The 14,547-nt window shown below is 51.0% G+C and overlaps 2 protein-coding genes across 3 annotated transcripts in view; one reads left to right on the plus strand and one right to left on the minus strand.

The window, feature by feature from the left end:
• On the plus strand, positions 1 to 1,727 carry LOC132255925 (SET domain-containing protein SmydA-8-like). Its single transcript, XM_059752097.1, has 2 exons — positions 1 to 273; positions 462 to 1,727. Exons 1-2 carry the CDS (start codon positions 1 to 3, stop codon positions 1,725 to 1,727), a joined length of 1,539 nt encoding a protein of 512 aa, XP_059608080.1.
• Positions 1,716 to 14,547, minus strand: part of LOC132265849 (calpain-11-like) — a 27,590-nt gene continuing 14,758 nt past the window's right edge. For both annotated transcript variants that reach the window (XM_059766631.1, XM_059766632.1), the window contains exons 5-8: positions 12,957 to 13,526; positions 2,593 to 3,187; positions 2,049 to 2,511; positions 1,716 to 1,989 (exon numbers count right to left, since the gene is read on the minus strand). In XM_059766631.1, coding sequence (XP_059622614.1) covers positions 1,907 to 1,989; positions 2,049 to 2,511; positions 2,593 to 3,187; positions 12,957 to 13,526 — 1,711 coding nt within the window. In that variant the 3' untranslated portion in view covers positions 1,716 to 1,906. The remainder of the gene's footprint in view (positions 1,990 to 2,048; positions 2,512 to 2,592; positions 3,188 to 12,956; positions 13,527 to 14,547) is intronic.

A 14,547-nucleotide genomic window follows, 5' to 3' on the forward strand; every position in this document is an offset into this window, starting at 1 on the left:
ATGGAGGGATCTTGCGGCCTGTGCGGCGCGCCGTGCGAGAAGAAGTGCGCCAACTGCCGCGGCGTCTTTTACTGCAGCGTGAAGCACCAGCGCGAGCACTGGAGGAGCCACAAGAAGTCCTGCCCGGCCTTCAGCGTGTGCAGAGATGACAAGGTTGGGCGCTTCCTCGTGGCCAGTCGGAATCTCAAGTTTGGCGATGTGATCCTGAAAGAGGCGCCGCTCGTCACTGGTCCGTCGCAATTCACGGCGCCTGTTTGTCTGGGGTGTCTTCAAGTAAGCAACGCTTCTTCTCAACACTTTATAGGCATTCGCAAATTAAATCAAGAAAATGCTTCATGAACTAATTGCGATTGCCAAGAATGTGTGCGAATGCAGAAGAATTATTTTTTTAGGGACCAAAGAGTGTATTTTCCGTAAATTTACCGTCAAATTACTCTTAATTTTTTTTCTACCATTTGTAGGAGATCCATGAGAACACCGCTACAAAGTGCTCCAGATGCGGCTGGCCAATGTGTAGCCAGGAGTGCCAGGAAGCTGAAACGCACGCGGAGGAGTGCAGAATCTCCGCCGCTCGGGGAGGCATCACAATCGAGCACTTCATCTGCCCTCATCCCATCTACCAGTGTGTCCTGACGCTGCGCTGTCTCCTCACGGAGCGCTCCTGTCCGGACAAATGGCAGCAGCTGAGCCAGCTGGAGAGTCACAGCACCAGCCGCAAGGACTCCCTGCAGTGGCTCAGCGATCGCGAGCACGTGGCCAAGTTCATCCCCAGGTTCTTCAAGGAGCAGCGCTGGACAGAGGATGAGATCCTGCGCGTTCTCGGCATCGTGTACATCAATGGTCACGAGGTGCCACTCACGGAGCCCGCGTACGTGGCGATCTATGCCACAGCGTCACTCTTCGAGCACTCCTGTTTGGCCAATGTGGCGAAGAGCTTCACGGACGCCGGCGAGATTGTCTTCTGGGCCGCCCAGGACATTCGCAAGGGGGATCGGCTCAGCATCTGCTACACGGACGCTCTGTGGGGCACGCAGCAGCGCCAGGAACATCTTAGCCAGACCAAGATGTTCACCTGCAGCTGTCCAAGATGCCTGGACGTCACTGAGTTGGGCAGCAACTTCAGTGCTCTCAACTGTGAAACTCCTTGCGCAGGATTACTTCTCGCGAAGGATTCAAATTGGCACTGCCAGGTGTGTTCTAGGACTGTGCCGAAAGCCGATGTGGAGAGTCTGTTGGAGAAGGCTGCCCAGGATGCGAGTAAGATGAAGAGCAGTGTGCAAGGATGTCTGGACTTCATCAGGATGCATGAGAAGTCTTTACCGCCCAATCACTTCATCATGATTGACGTGAAGTGCGTGCTGGCGCAGAAAATCGGCGAAGGACATCCTCAGGAGCTGCAGAAGGCGCCCGATGAGTTGCTGGAGATGAAGGCGAGACTCTGCCGAGAGATTCTAGACCTGATTGCCTTGCTTGCGCCTGCAGAAAATCGCTCTCATGGCTGCATGCACTTCGAATTGCACGCCGCGCTGGCCGAGATTGCGCGCCGAGGCGTCGAGAACGGTCTCAACTGTCAGGACTTGCTGGACAAATCCCTCTGGCATGCCGAGCAGGCCGCTCGCTGGCTCTCCCAGGAGCCCTCAGTCCTCGTGGAGGGCAAAATCTGCGCCCAGGCGCGCATCAACGTGGACACATTGAGAGTAGTGCTGCAGAATGGCTTAACAAAGTGATTCGTCGTCTGTATTTCTCCTCAGTAAATATTACATAAAAATGCACTCTTGCGAATATATTAGTTGTAGAATCGAGGATTCGGGAAGTGGGAAATAAATATTTGGGGTGTCAGCCAGTCGCGTTACAAGTCCACTTCAGAGTTGGTCTTTGGCTCCATGTCAGCGTCATCGCGCAGGTCTCACGAGTAGATGGTCATGAGGATCATCTCTTCCAGGGTCAACGGGTTGGCCTTCGCCTTCGTGTCTAGGCTGTGGTAGCGCTCTGAGGGCAGAAGGAGAGTCAGAAAAGCACATTATACCACCAACTGGTAAGCTTCTCACCGTGCGCCAGGTGCAGACGTGCCATGGACATCAGGTAGCCTTCGAGGGTCATTTGCCGGTTGCGGCAGAAGCGCCCCACAAGCGCCTCCAGCACTTTGTTGCTGGCCGTGGCGCCGCTGGCCCACAGCAGCCCGCGCAGGCTGTACGAGGACACGCGCGAGCCCCACGTGCCGCGGCTAAAGGACAGCGCCCCGCCGCTCGAGGGGCCGCAGCGCCGGAACGCGGCCTTCCAGAAGCGCAGCAGTCCCACCAGCGCCGGCACGTGCTCAATGGACAGGCGGCCGCCCAGTGCGGGGTCGCGCAGCGCCAGCAGCGCTCTGCAGAGGTCCAGCGAAGGACCGCCCAGAGGCGAGAGGCCGCGAAGCGTGCGGCCGAAGGAGCAGCCCTGCGTCCTGAGGATGGCCTGCAGCTGGCCAGCGTCGATCTCGGGCGGATAGCGCGTGCGCAGCCGGTAGAGGAGTCGCTGGAATAGACAACGAATATGAACAATTAATGAAAACCATAACATGAGTTTGAGAAGTGTTCAGATCCCCAAAACACTCACGCAATCGGCACTCCTCTCCTCCACAAGTTCCGCCGCGATGTTCTGTATCACCACGTTGTCCTCGTTCACTTCCCACACATCCGCGTGCTGGTCGGCCAGGATGCGCACCAGGAACTTCCCCTCGCGATGCTGTGCGCTGTGCGGCAGCACGACGAAATCCCCGGGCGGCAGCGCGAAGAACGTGGCGACTTCGCGCGTATTCTGCATGGGTGCGAAGTCCAGCGGCATCTGCTCGCTCACGAACTGAGGCGTGACACGCGGCATGCCCGGCGGCACTTCGTAGATGGTGAAGCCAATCTCCGCCTCCTCGTCCTGCCGACTCCTGAAACACTCGTACTTCTGCGCCACGGCCACGACCACGTGCGCCTTGGCCGCCGCTCCTGGCACTCTGATCCTGAACTGTGGATTAGTGGCCGTGGTCTCGGTGTGCCTGTGCGGCCCGCCGGCATTGAAGCCCGGCCGCCATTGACGCAGCGCCATGGCGGCGCGCCACGGCGATCTGGAGTGCAGAGCCGGCTCCAGCGCCCAGTCATCAGGCGAGATGTGCGCCAGCCAGATGACTGAGAAGCGCTGTAGGAACTCTGGAACGGCCATCCTGTGTGCATAGCAAAAAGAAACAGGAAAAGCCGTCAAAATACAGTTCACGAGCAAAAAATTCCCACGAAAGCTGACCTTTCCGCCAGCATAAACTCCCCTCCCTCGCTTTTATGCAATGCGCCAAGCCACAGTGAGATTTTATTGGAGTGCTTCTGGCCAGATTGCCTTGTACTTGAAATCTTTCCCTGTCGGTGGGCTTTTTTGCCGCGCGAAAAAACGCACGCGAGCACGCAAAAGCACTGATGAGAAGCGGGGTAATAAATTGAGGTGGAAATTTAAGTTATACTCATGTTGACGCATTTCAGTGCAGAAATATCGTCGAATGCGCTTCACGCCATAGAGATAAGACCAAACCAGTTCCTTATCAAGTCCCGCTCGGGCACCAAAATTTAATCTATTTGCCTCCTGTGTAATTTCTACTTTCTTCACTCTTAACCAGACAGTCCAACAATCCACATCGCGATTTGTGCCAACTATTGAATTATTAAATTTACAAAACCGCAACATTTGCCCTCTGAAGTGTGAAAAATTTTCAATATAATTAGTTTAAGTGAAGTGCAAGAGTCTCTTTTTTTCACCTCCGCCGCTCATCATTTCATCTCCGCCGTCAGCCAAGCTGTGCCACCAGAGGGGGAGAAAAATTTTTGCCCTCCGAGCCACATAGGCTAATAAGTGACTAATTGCAGGTTGGTGCCCATCCATTTTGGTCCTTCGAGCCGGATAGGCTAATAAGTGACTAATTGCAGGTTGGTGCCCATCCATTTTGGCCCTTCGAGGCAACGCCGTCCAAGTTGCGAAGGCGTCCACCAGCTTTTGCGGTGACCAAGTGCAGTCCACGCCGCCATTCAGCTCTGCCGTATCAATCTTCACACGCCAAGTAAGTTGTAACAGTGTAGAGTGAAAATTTGTGCAATTCCCATCTTTTTTCCTTTCGCTCTCACACTGATTAATTATGACTCTCCTGAGCAAAAGAGCGACACTTAAGGGTCACCTGACTCGCATTGAAAATTATGTTGATTCCGTTCGCAAGGATGAGGCTTCCTTTTCGGCTACAGATATTGCCTCCAACATAACTAAACTTGATGACCTTAAAGCTCAACTCACAATGGTTCATGAAGAGCTAGTGAATACGGGAAATAATTCGGTGACTGAATATGAGGAGCACTCGAGAATCATGGAGCGAATTAGTCAGTTGAGGAGAATTTTGGGTGATGCTTTGGACCGGAAGGATGATAATGATGATCCTTTGCCCATCCCTGGCCCTTCTGGCTCTAATCATCAGCCATCAGCTCAAATTTCTGGTGATTCGTCAATTGCTAATTTAGAAAAAGCTCTTGCCATGCTCATTACCCATCAAGCACAAGCAGAGGTGCGCAATCAGAACTTTTTCGATAGGCTGACCAATGTAGTGGCCCACAGTCCACGGCCAGAATCACACGACGTCAGAAATCAATCCCATTTGAAGCTCCCCGTGTTAACGGTCCCAGAATTTTCCGGTGATTACACTGTCTGGCATCACTTTAAAGACATGTTCACCAGCATTGTTCATCTTAACCCTCGCCTCACTGATGTGCAACGTATGCAATATTTGGTCTCCTCAGTCAAGGGAAATGCGAAGAAGTTGATTGATAGTTTGGCCATCACAGATGCCAATTATTCTGTTGCGTGGGACACATTAGTGGGACAATATGACGATCAGCAGTCTGTTGTTCATCATCACATTGCGCGCTTTTGCACGATGCCAGCACTTTCCACTCCCTCAGTTGATGCTCTTACGGATCTTTTTGCCACCGCCAATTCAGTTTTAAATTCCCTCGACGCACTTGATGTCAAGGAAAGAGATCCGTGGGTCATTTATTTGCTTTTGGAGAAGCTCGACCATGAAACCCAAGTTCTGTGGTCTCGCGAGGTTAAGAGTCAATCACCAACGATGGTCCAATTCTTGCAGTTTCTGAGAGAGAGACTAAAGTCCATCGCACAGTACAATTCTTACCCGGCCAAATCCTCATCTCAGGCCACCAAGTCCACTCCAGCTGGCCCAACCAGCAATAAGAATCTCAAGCCACAAAAAGCCACAGTTCTCTCTGCCACTGCACAATCTCCTTGTCCTGGATGCAAAAAAGAAGGCCACAAGTTGTTCAAGTGTCACAAGTTCATTGCCATGCCCTCCATAGAACGTCTGGAACTTGTCAGGAACAACAAACTGTGCCGAAAATGTATCACCGAGACACATTTGACGAAGGATTGTACCTTTTTCACTTGCCGGAAATGCTCCAAACACCACAACACACTTTTGCACGAAGCCTTTCAGTCTGAGTCATCACAATCCACTCCTGCTCAGCAGCAGACCCAATCGAATGATAGGCCCACAGACACTTCACAGTCTGACTCCACAGCCATTGTCGGCTCCTCCACTGCCTCTCGCCCTGCTGTGAAGGTATTTCTAGAGACGGTTGTGGTACGAGTCTTGGATAAGTTCGGTGTTCCGCAGCTGTGCAGAGCTTTGCTGGATTCCGGAGCTCAAGTCAATCTGATTTCACAGCCCCTATTCCAAAGACTTCGGCTGCCCAAATCTCTGTCCGATGTGTACATTGGGAGGGTGGTTGGAGGTGGAGCCAAGTCCAAATTCCAGGCTGAATGTTGTGTGCAGGCAGTTGACAATCAAGATGTCCATTTTTCGATGACATGCCAAATTGTTCCCGCAGTGTTGGAACAAAAGTTGCCTAATTGGAAGGTACAGGTGGATCAGATCGCCATTCCCTCAGAGATCTCCCTGGCCGACCCAACATGGCATGTGTCTCAGCCCATTGATTTGCTGATAAGCAACGAATTCTATAACGAGATATTCACCAGACAGATAATGAGATTGGGCAAAGGCTTGCCAATTCTCAAAGAAAGTTGCTTTGGGTGGGTTGTTTCTGGCGCCCATGCTAGCTCGTCACAGACGCGACAATCAGACCAGGTCGCGTATGTTGGGACGACGCTGGCCTCCATCGACTCATCGGTCCGGAAGTTTTGGGAAATAGAAGAAGTTTCCACTGCCCATCCTAAAACACTTGATCATGAGATCGTGGAGAACTGCTTCCAAGAGTCCACTGTCCGCGATGACACTGGAAGATATGTTGTGAAGATCCCCTTTCGCCCCAGTTTAGTGCGTCTTCATAACAATTTGCCAAATGCCACCAGACAATTTCTCAGTCTCGAGCGTCGTTTGTCCGCCAACCCAGAGATAAAAAGCCAATATCACGCTGCGATGCAGGAGAATTTCGACTTGCGATTCTTTGAGGAGGTTCCCCCAGATGAGATCACTTCCACTTCTTACTACATGCCTCATCACGCTGTTGCTAAGAAGTCCTCCTCAGGAGTTAAAGTTCGCATCGTCATGAATGCCAGTTCAAAATCCCAAACAGGCCTCAGCCTGAATGATGTTGCCATGGTGGGCCCGACAGTTCAGCCCGACATCGTCGCAATTCTCCTCAGATTCCGAGAACACCCCTTTGCATTCTGTTGTGATATCCAGAAGATGTATCCTCAGGTGCTAATTCATCCCTCCCACAAAGACTACCATCGCATTGTGTGGCGCTTCCGAGATTCGGAACCCATTCGTCATTATAGGGCGAGAGGAGTTTGCTTCGGCGTAAGTTCATCGCCTTATCTCGCGACAAGAGTCCTCATCGATCTGGCGGATAGAGAAGAGGTAAAATTTCCACTCGCTGCTAAGGCACTGAAGGAGAATTTTTATGTGGACGATTGTCTCGCATCATGCCCATCCATTTCCGATGCACTTGAAACTCAACGGCAGTTGAAAGAATTGTTGAGTTCCGCTGGCATGACGCTCGCCAAATGGTGTGTCAGCAGTCCAGAAATCACAGAGGAAGTAGAGCCCTCACAGGTGCGCAGCATCTTTCCTGAACAATCCAAGGCTCTAGGCATGCTTTGGCACCCTCAGGATGATGTTTTCGTCTTCCAGCTCACTCGAGATTTCATTGACGTCAATTCAAAGCGAGAAGTCCTCGCGGCAATTGCGTCACTTTATGATCCTCTTGGTTTCGTCTCTCCAGTGATTGTTATCGGAAAATTGATCATGCAGGCCCTTTGGAAAGAGGAAAAGTTGGATTGGGATGATCCGCTTCCGGAACATATCAGTTCCCAATGGAAACAATTAGCCGAAGGTCTTCCAACCCTTCAGGAGATCAAAGTTCAGCGCCCAATGTCGACTTTGACGTCTCCCAAGTCCACCGAGTTGCATGTCTTCTGCGACAGCAGCTCAGTTGCATACGGTGCCGTGGCTTATGTGGTCACAGAGGATGATATCCATGGTCGCCAGTCTCAGATTCTGATGGCAAAGTCGCGCAGTGCTCCCACATCGTCGATCACCATCCCCAAATTGGAATTGTGTGCCGCAGCTCTAGGCTCTCAGTTGGCCCACAAGATCAGAAATGCTCTCTCAGTCACGGAATATTTCTTGTGGACAGACTCGACGATTGTTTTGGGGCAAATTAGATCAAACCGCATTAAATTTGACGTTTTCACCGCGCATAGAATCGCTGAGATTCTCAGACTGACGGACGTTTCGAAATGGCAGCACGTACCGGGAGCCTCAAATCCTGCGGACGTTGTATCGCGTGGTATGTTGCCCACAGAATTGAAAGGTTCATCTATATGGTGGACGGGCCCAGAGTTTTTGTTGGGTAAGGCCGAAAACTGGCCTCAAGACCCGTATAGTGTCACGCTCATTGCTTCGTCGACTGCCATTATCAATCAGGTCCCAGAAAGTCACATCCTTGATACCATCCTTGAAAGATCCAGCAGTTATCTGCGGATACAAAGAATCCTAGCATACGTGCTAAGAGTCCTGACAGGTTCGCCTAGTCGCATTAGAGGTCCCATTACATCCCAAGAACTCCTAAAATCAGAGCACAAATTAGTATCTTTTGCACAAGCTCAACACTTGGCAGAAGTGAGATCAGCCATTGCCGATGGCACCATGTGGACCAGCAGGAGGTTCGCCCATGTGCGCCACTTGACTCCCTTCATTGATGGAGAGGGAATCATCAGAGTGGGTGGCCGACTGGCTCAATCGCCTGCAAACTACGATGCCCGCCATCCAATTCTTTTGCCCAAGTGTCGCCTCGCCACGATTATCGCCACCCACACACACAAGAACAACATGCACGCGGGACCACAACTGCTTCTGGCCACTCTGCGTCAGAAATATTGGCCGCTGGGAGGAAGAAATCTGACCAGAAACGTCGCTCGCTCATGGGTTGTGTGCTGGAAAACCAAGCCGATCCGACAGGAGCAGAGAATGGGAGATCTTCCCACGAGTAGGACAGATCACGTGGCTCCATTCAAAGTGTGTGGCATCGATTTCTGCGGCCCAGTCCTCACGCGTCCTAGCTACAAGAGAGGAGGTACATCATATAAGACGTACATTTGCGCCTTTGTCTGCTTCACGACGAAAGCCATTCACCTGGAAGTTGTCGGCAGTCTCTCATCCGAGGGCTTCGTCGCTGCGCTGCGGAGATTCGCGGCCAGGAGAGCTGCTCCAAGCGACATCTTCTGCGATAATGCCACCAATTTTCGCGGAGCCAGCGCAGAGTTGGCAAAGTTCCTGCGAGACATCCAGTCATCGCCAGACGTTGTTTTAGAGGCAGCTCCCAAGGGCATCAATTGGCACTTCGCGCCACCAAGATCTCCTCATCATGGCGGACTTTATGAGGCGGCGATCAAGTCCCTCAAACATCACTTAGCCAGAGAAGTTGGACAGACTATTCTCACATTTGAGGAGTTGAACACCATCGTAGCACAGATCGAAGCCATCCTCAATAGCAGACCAATCACGCCACTCTCCGAGGATCCAAATGAGATGTTCGCATTGACTCCTGGTCACTTTTTAGTGGGACGCCCACTGAACGCGCTCCCGGATCAGACGCTCACAGATGTTGCGCCAAATCGCCTCTCCAGATGGCAACTTTGCCAGAAGATTCTGCAGCACTTCGCCCATCGTTGGAGGAAAGAATATCTCCATCTTCTCCAGAAGAGAGTCAAATGGACGCAGGACGCGGACAATTTGAAGATTGGCGATATCGTTCTCATCGGCGACGATTCAATGGCCACACATCAATGGCCAATGGGCATCATCGAGGAGCTTCATCCGGGCAGAGATGGACGATGCAGAGTCGTCACGATCAGGACAGCAAGGGGTAAATACAAAAGGGCAGTTCAGAGGCTGTCCAAATTGCCCATCGAGGGACTCCCGCCCTCATCATCGGCCCCCCCAGGATGTTGACGCATTTCAGTGCAGAAATATCGTCGAATGCGCTTCACGCCATAGAGATAAGACCAAACCAGTTCCTTATCAAGTCCCGCTCGGGCACCAAAATTTAATCTATTTGCCTCCTGTGTAATTTATACTTTCTTCACTCTTAACCAGACAGTCCAACAATCCACATCGCGATTTGTGCCAACTATTGAATTATTAAATTTACAAAAACGCAACATTTGCCCTCTGAAGTGTGAAAAATTTTCAATATAATTAGTTTAAGTGAAGTGCAAGAGTCTCTTTTTTTCACCTCCGCCGCTCATCATTTCATCTCCGCCGTCAGCCAAGCTGTGCCACCAGAGGGGGAGAAAAATTTTTGCCCTCCGAGCCACATAGGCTAATAAGTGACTAATTGCAGGTTGGTGCCCATCCAACTCAAATTACTGTTATCGGATTTTTTAGAGAATGAATTTGATGTAAAATTTAAGGAAAAACATCCCAGAAAAATACAATTTTCTACACTTCTCAAAGTGTAATCAATTCTCGCGTCGAAAAGGCATTCAGAAGTTCACGTTTCCAAGGCTCACAGCAATCTGATCATCTCATCCCAAGTCATTTACTCACTGACCGCCTGAGAGTCTCAATCGCAGTCAGAATGCTTGAGTTGTGTGATAAAGTGATAAAGATCCTCTTGTGCGTGCTTCTGACCACTTGGTCGCCCTGCTCGCGCGCTTCCTCCACTTCCGCCTTCCTGGATTTCGAGACGCTGCAGATGCTGAGTCAGCTGATCGTAAATCTCACTGCGAACGACGCGAATGTGCCCAACATCGATCTGGACACCATGTTTGGAGTCCGCTTTCCAAGACGAAAGCTCCAGGAAGCGTACGATTACGTGATCATAGGCGGAGGACCGGCAGGATGTGTCCTGGCAAACCGCTTGACGGCCGACGGGAGATTCTCGGTGCTTCTGCTCGAGGCTGGTCGACCAGAGATTCCCTTCACGTCGGATGTGCCCATGGGAGCGCCCAATCTGCAATCAACGCTGTTCAACTTTGGCTACACGACGGAAGCGCAGGAGAACGCTTGCTGGGGCGCCCTGGACAGGCGTTGTCGCTTCCCACACGGCAGAGTTCTGGGCGGATCGAGTGTGATCAACTACATGATCTACACGCGTGGGAATCGCCGGGATTTTGACGCCTGGCCAAAGGGATGGAGCTTCCAGGACTTATTGCCACTCTTCCTGCGCTCTGAGAACTCCACGCTCAAGGAACTCGAGGATAGTCCTCTGCACGGCCACTCTGGAGAGTTTCCCGTGGAGGACAATCCCTTCCGAACACCTCTCGCAGACGCCTTCGTCGCGGCAGCCCAGAAAGTGGGCTTCCCGCGGATTGATTACAATTCCGGCGAGCAGATCGGTGTGTCATTCCTGCAACAGAACACCAGACTCGGAAGACGAATCTCTGCGGCCAGAGCCTTCCTGGAACCCATTAAAAGTCGCCAGAATCTGCACATCTTCACCAGCTCACCAGCACTGAAGCTGGAAGTTACGAAGAATCGTGTACAGAGCGTCTCTGCGCTCGTGGACAGAAGAGTGACGAAGATTCGCGCCAAGAAGGAAGTCATTCTGAGTGCGGGATCATTCGAGACTCCCAAATTGCTCACTCTGTCCGGAATTGGACCGAAGGAGGACCTTCAGGAGCTGGGAATCCCTCTGGTCAAGGATCTTCCGGTGGGGAAACTCATGTACGAACATCTCTCGGTCTTTGGCCCCATCTTTACCATGGATCCAACGCACGATGGACTCATCAACTTCGACCGCATCGCCAATGGCAGGTGAGCAAATATCAGTGCTCTATTGACCCCGTCGCGAGTCTCGAGGTGATCGAGCAATAAGAATCATCAGCCAGTGAACCTTCGATTGAGTGCTGGGCTTACGTGCCCAACTCACTTTTGTGGCGTTAATGCATTAATTAAAGATTTATTATATAGATTATGGTAGGAAAAAGCTAATTTATAACGTCAATATATCATAAAATTCAACCAACCATTTGGAAAAAAAAGTTTTCGCTGCGGGAAAAGCCCAAAACTCAAACAAGTATTCCAAGGGGAACTGAACTAAGATCAATTTGATACTATATTGGACGAAAGTGATAAAAGACATATTAACTCAAGTATTAACTATTGATTATTTTAGACTGTACATGGACTACTTCTACGGCAAAGGTCCTTTGACCATCAACGGTATCGAAGCATTGCTGTATGTGAACACCAACGCTTCTACTGAAGGAGATCCTGCGCTTCCGGACATCGAGATGATGCAATCCTTCACGACAGTGGCCTTTGATTCTGGCGGCGGCACGCAAATGGGTCTGGGGCTCAATCAATCTCTGTACGAGGATGTCTTTGCGCCTCTCGAGAACCGGCGGGCGTTTCTTTTCCTCCCAATGCTGCTGCATCCCAGGAGCAAAGGCCATATGAAGATAGTCTCGAGGAATCCTTTCGCCCATCCAAAGTTCTATCCTAACTTCCTCAGCCATCCCAGAGATGTGGAAGCATTCCTGAGAGCCATCAAATTGGGCATGAAGATAGCCGAGCAGGAGGAGTTCAAGAGACTGGGCGTGAATCTGTACATGCCCAATCTCAAAGGATGCAAAGGATATGAGCAGGGCAGTGATGAATACTGGAGATGCTATGTGAAGTATCTCTCCTTTCCGCTCCATCATCAAGTGGCCACTTGTCGGATGGGCCAGGAAGGCGACAGCGTTGTTGACAGTCAATTGAGGGTGCACGGATTCAAGAATCTTCGAGTGGCTGACACTAGTATCATCCCCAAATCCCCGTCAGGGCACACAAATGCCTACAGTCTGGTGATTGGAGAAAAAGCAGCAGATCTCATTCTATCGTCTGTGTCGTCCTCGCGCAGGAAGCGATCGAGATTCGACTGGCAACAGAGTGAAGAGACTCAGGAAGTGGCGCCTGAGAAGAATCCCTTCTGGAAGCTCTTCCAAGAAGTCACAACGGAAGCTTCTAAGGCAGAAATCGTCACCACCACAACTGAGGGCAGTGATCTCAGGTTTATCCTCAAGCCAGACATTGAGGAACAGAAGAGTGGAGTGGAGAAAATCCTGGAGAGTCTCCCGTCGGCCAATGAGGACACCATCAAGAGTGTTACACTCCCCGAGGGTACGATTTATGGAAAGGGCAAAGGAAATCCCCGTGTCATCAGTGAGGCTCTAGATCAGGCAACAACGAAGCTCTTTGACGTGGAGGACGCACAACCGGACAACCAGACAGAAGTGCAACATCTAAGGCCCAGGAAAACAAAGAGATCTTGGGAGTCGGCCAATCAGCAGGACTTGTATGACTTCCGGCAAATACTTTCTGACACCTGGAAGGCCACCAATGACGGATTCTACAACATGTCTGAGTTCTTTCGCAAGTTTGTGGATCCCGGAAAGGATCGTGAGTGGTAAGAGGTGATAGACAATAAAGATGCACTCACCAGAATTCTCCCTCATTCTGCGACCTGGACGCCAGCAGATCCCTGTCTCTCTCGCTGAGGGCGTTCCACTCCCAGCTGCGCTCTGACCAGGCGCCACCCCACATGCCGCCCCACTCTCCGCCCGCCCAGGGGCTCCTCAGTCGTATCAGATTCGTGTCGTGTGTGGCGGCAGCCGCCGGAGCATCTGACGGCGTCGTCCGGATGCGCGCCAGGCCTGTGATGCAGTACGGATGTTCCGCCAGAAGGCCCGATCGCCGGTGCTTCGTACCCTTGTCGGTGTGCGTGATGGCCAGAAGAAGGGTCGATCGTGGCACAGCGCCGCCTAGCAACGGTCCGCTGGGCGGCACGCTCTGCACTACGGCGCCCGTGAGGTCCTGGATCGCCCTGCCGACGCTGCCGTACTTGAGGAAGGCATAGCCGCCATACAGCTTCGCGTACGCCTTCTCCAGCAGCGCTGCCCAGAAGATGTCCGGCTGCGAGGAGTGCATGTGAGCCGGACGATCTCCTCGTGTAGGCAGTCGATCATCCACGCGCACCTCCACCCACTTTCCCCACTGCCAGAAGCGGAATCTGCAAAGATGAATCAAAGTCAGCCAATCATTTTGTCTACATCGCGGCACTTTCCCGCTTTGAATTTTTTCCGTTTCAACACGGCAATTAATCATGTCTCTGGAGACAAAATGAGCTCCAGAGCGGCTCCACAGATAAATGGACTGTCACCAGCATCGTCTGGGAACCGCATTAGGTGGCAACATTGTCGCTTCCCTGGGCTAACAAGCCACCGAGAGATGTGTCTCGCCCGAATGCTCGACATTCCGCGCCCACGTTGGGCTTTGTTCTTGCATCGCCAAAGGGAAAAAGCACCGCTTATCATGCGCTCTTTGTACTAAGATGGGTAATTGAAGAAAAATCCGCGTTGAAAAGTGATTAATCATGATGTTAAATGAAGTAGGATTTAAAAAAAATTAGACAGAAAGAGATCCTATAGAGACACAATAGAAATACAGTTTTCTCATTGTTCTTAAAATGTGTCTTGGGTAAAAAATATGCTTGAAATTCTTTTCTCTATACCTATTCAAAAAATAGATCATACACTAACTGTGCCCAAAATGTGTCTTGACTAAAAATACTAATTGGATATTTTAGACAATTCTAATGTAATTTTAATATAAATCATGCGCATAATTGAGTACTTTGGGGCCACTGGCGCTGTCCTCGTCAATTTACAGATTGCACACACTCAAGTCAATCGGATAAAGAGCTGAGAAACAAATTGCATGGCTAAGTCGTGCCGCTGAAGAGGCCTCGAGGCGACAAAAGAGCCATCAAATGCAATTAATTGATGATGTGAGGAGTCAGTAGGTGTCGGACTGGCGAGGTCACTCTTGCGCGGGAGGAATTGGCCACAGATCTGCACAGCTTGGGTAGAGAATCATGCTGTCGAGTACACAACTCTGGCCACTCCTCGCCAGTCGCTGCATTTTGCATTTACAGCCAACATAAAATGATTAAGAGAGCTGAGCCAATTTCTCTCTTCTGTGTTTGTTTTATGGACACCGAGTTGGAGATTATGCGCAATTATAGATGAGAG

Source organism: Phlebotomus argentipes, unplaced genomic scaffold (genome assembly GCF_947086385.1).
Source record: "Phlebotomus argentipes unplaced genomic scaffold, Phlebotomus argentipes genome assembly contig_5, whole genome shotgun sequence".
Taxonomy (NCBI): Eukaryota; Metazoa; Arthropoda; class Insecta; order Diptera; family Psychodidae; genus Phlebotomus; species Phlebotomus argentipes.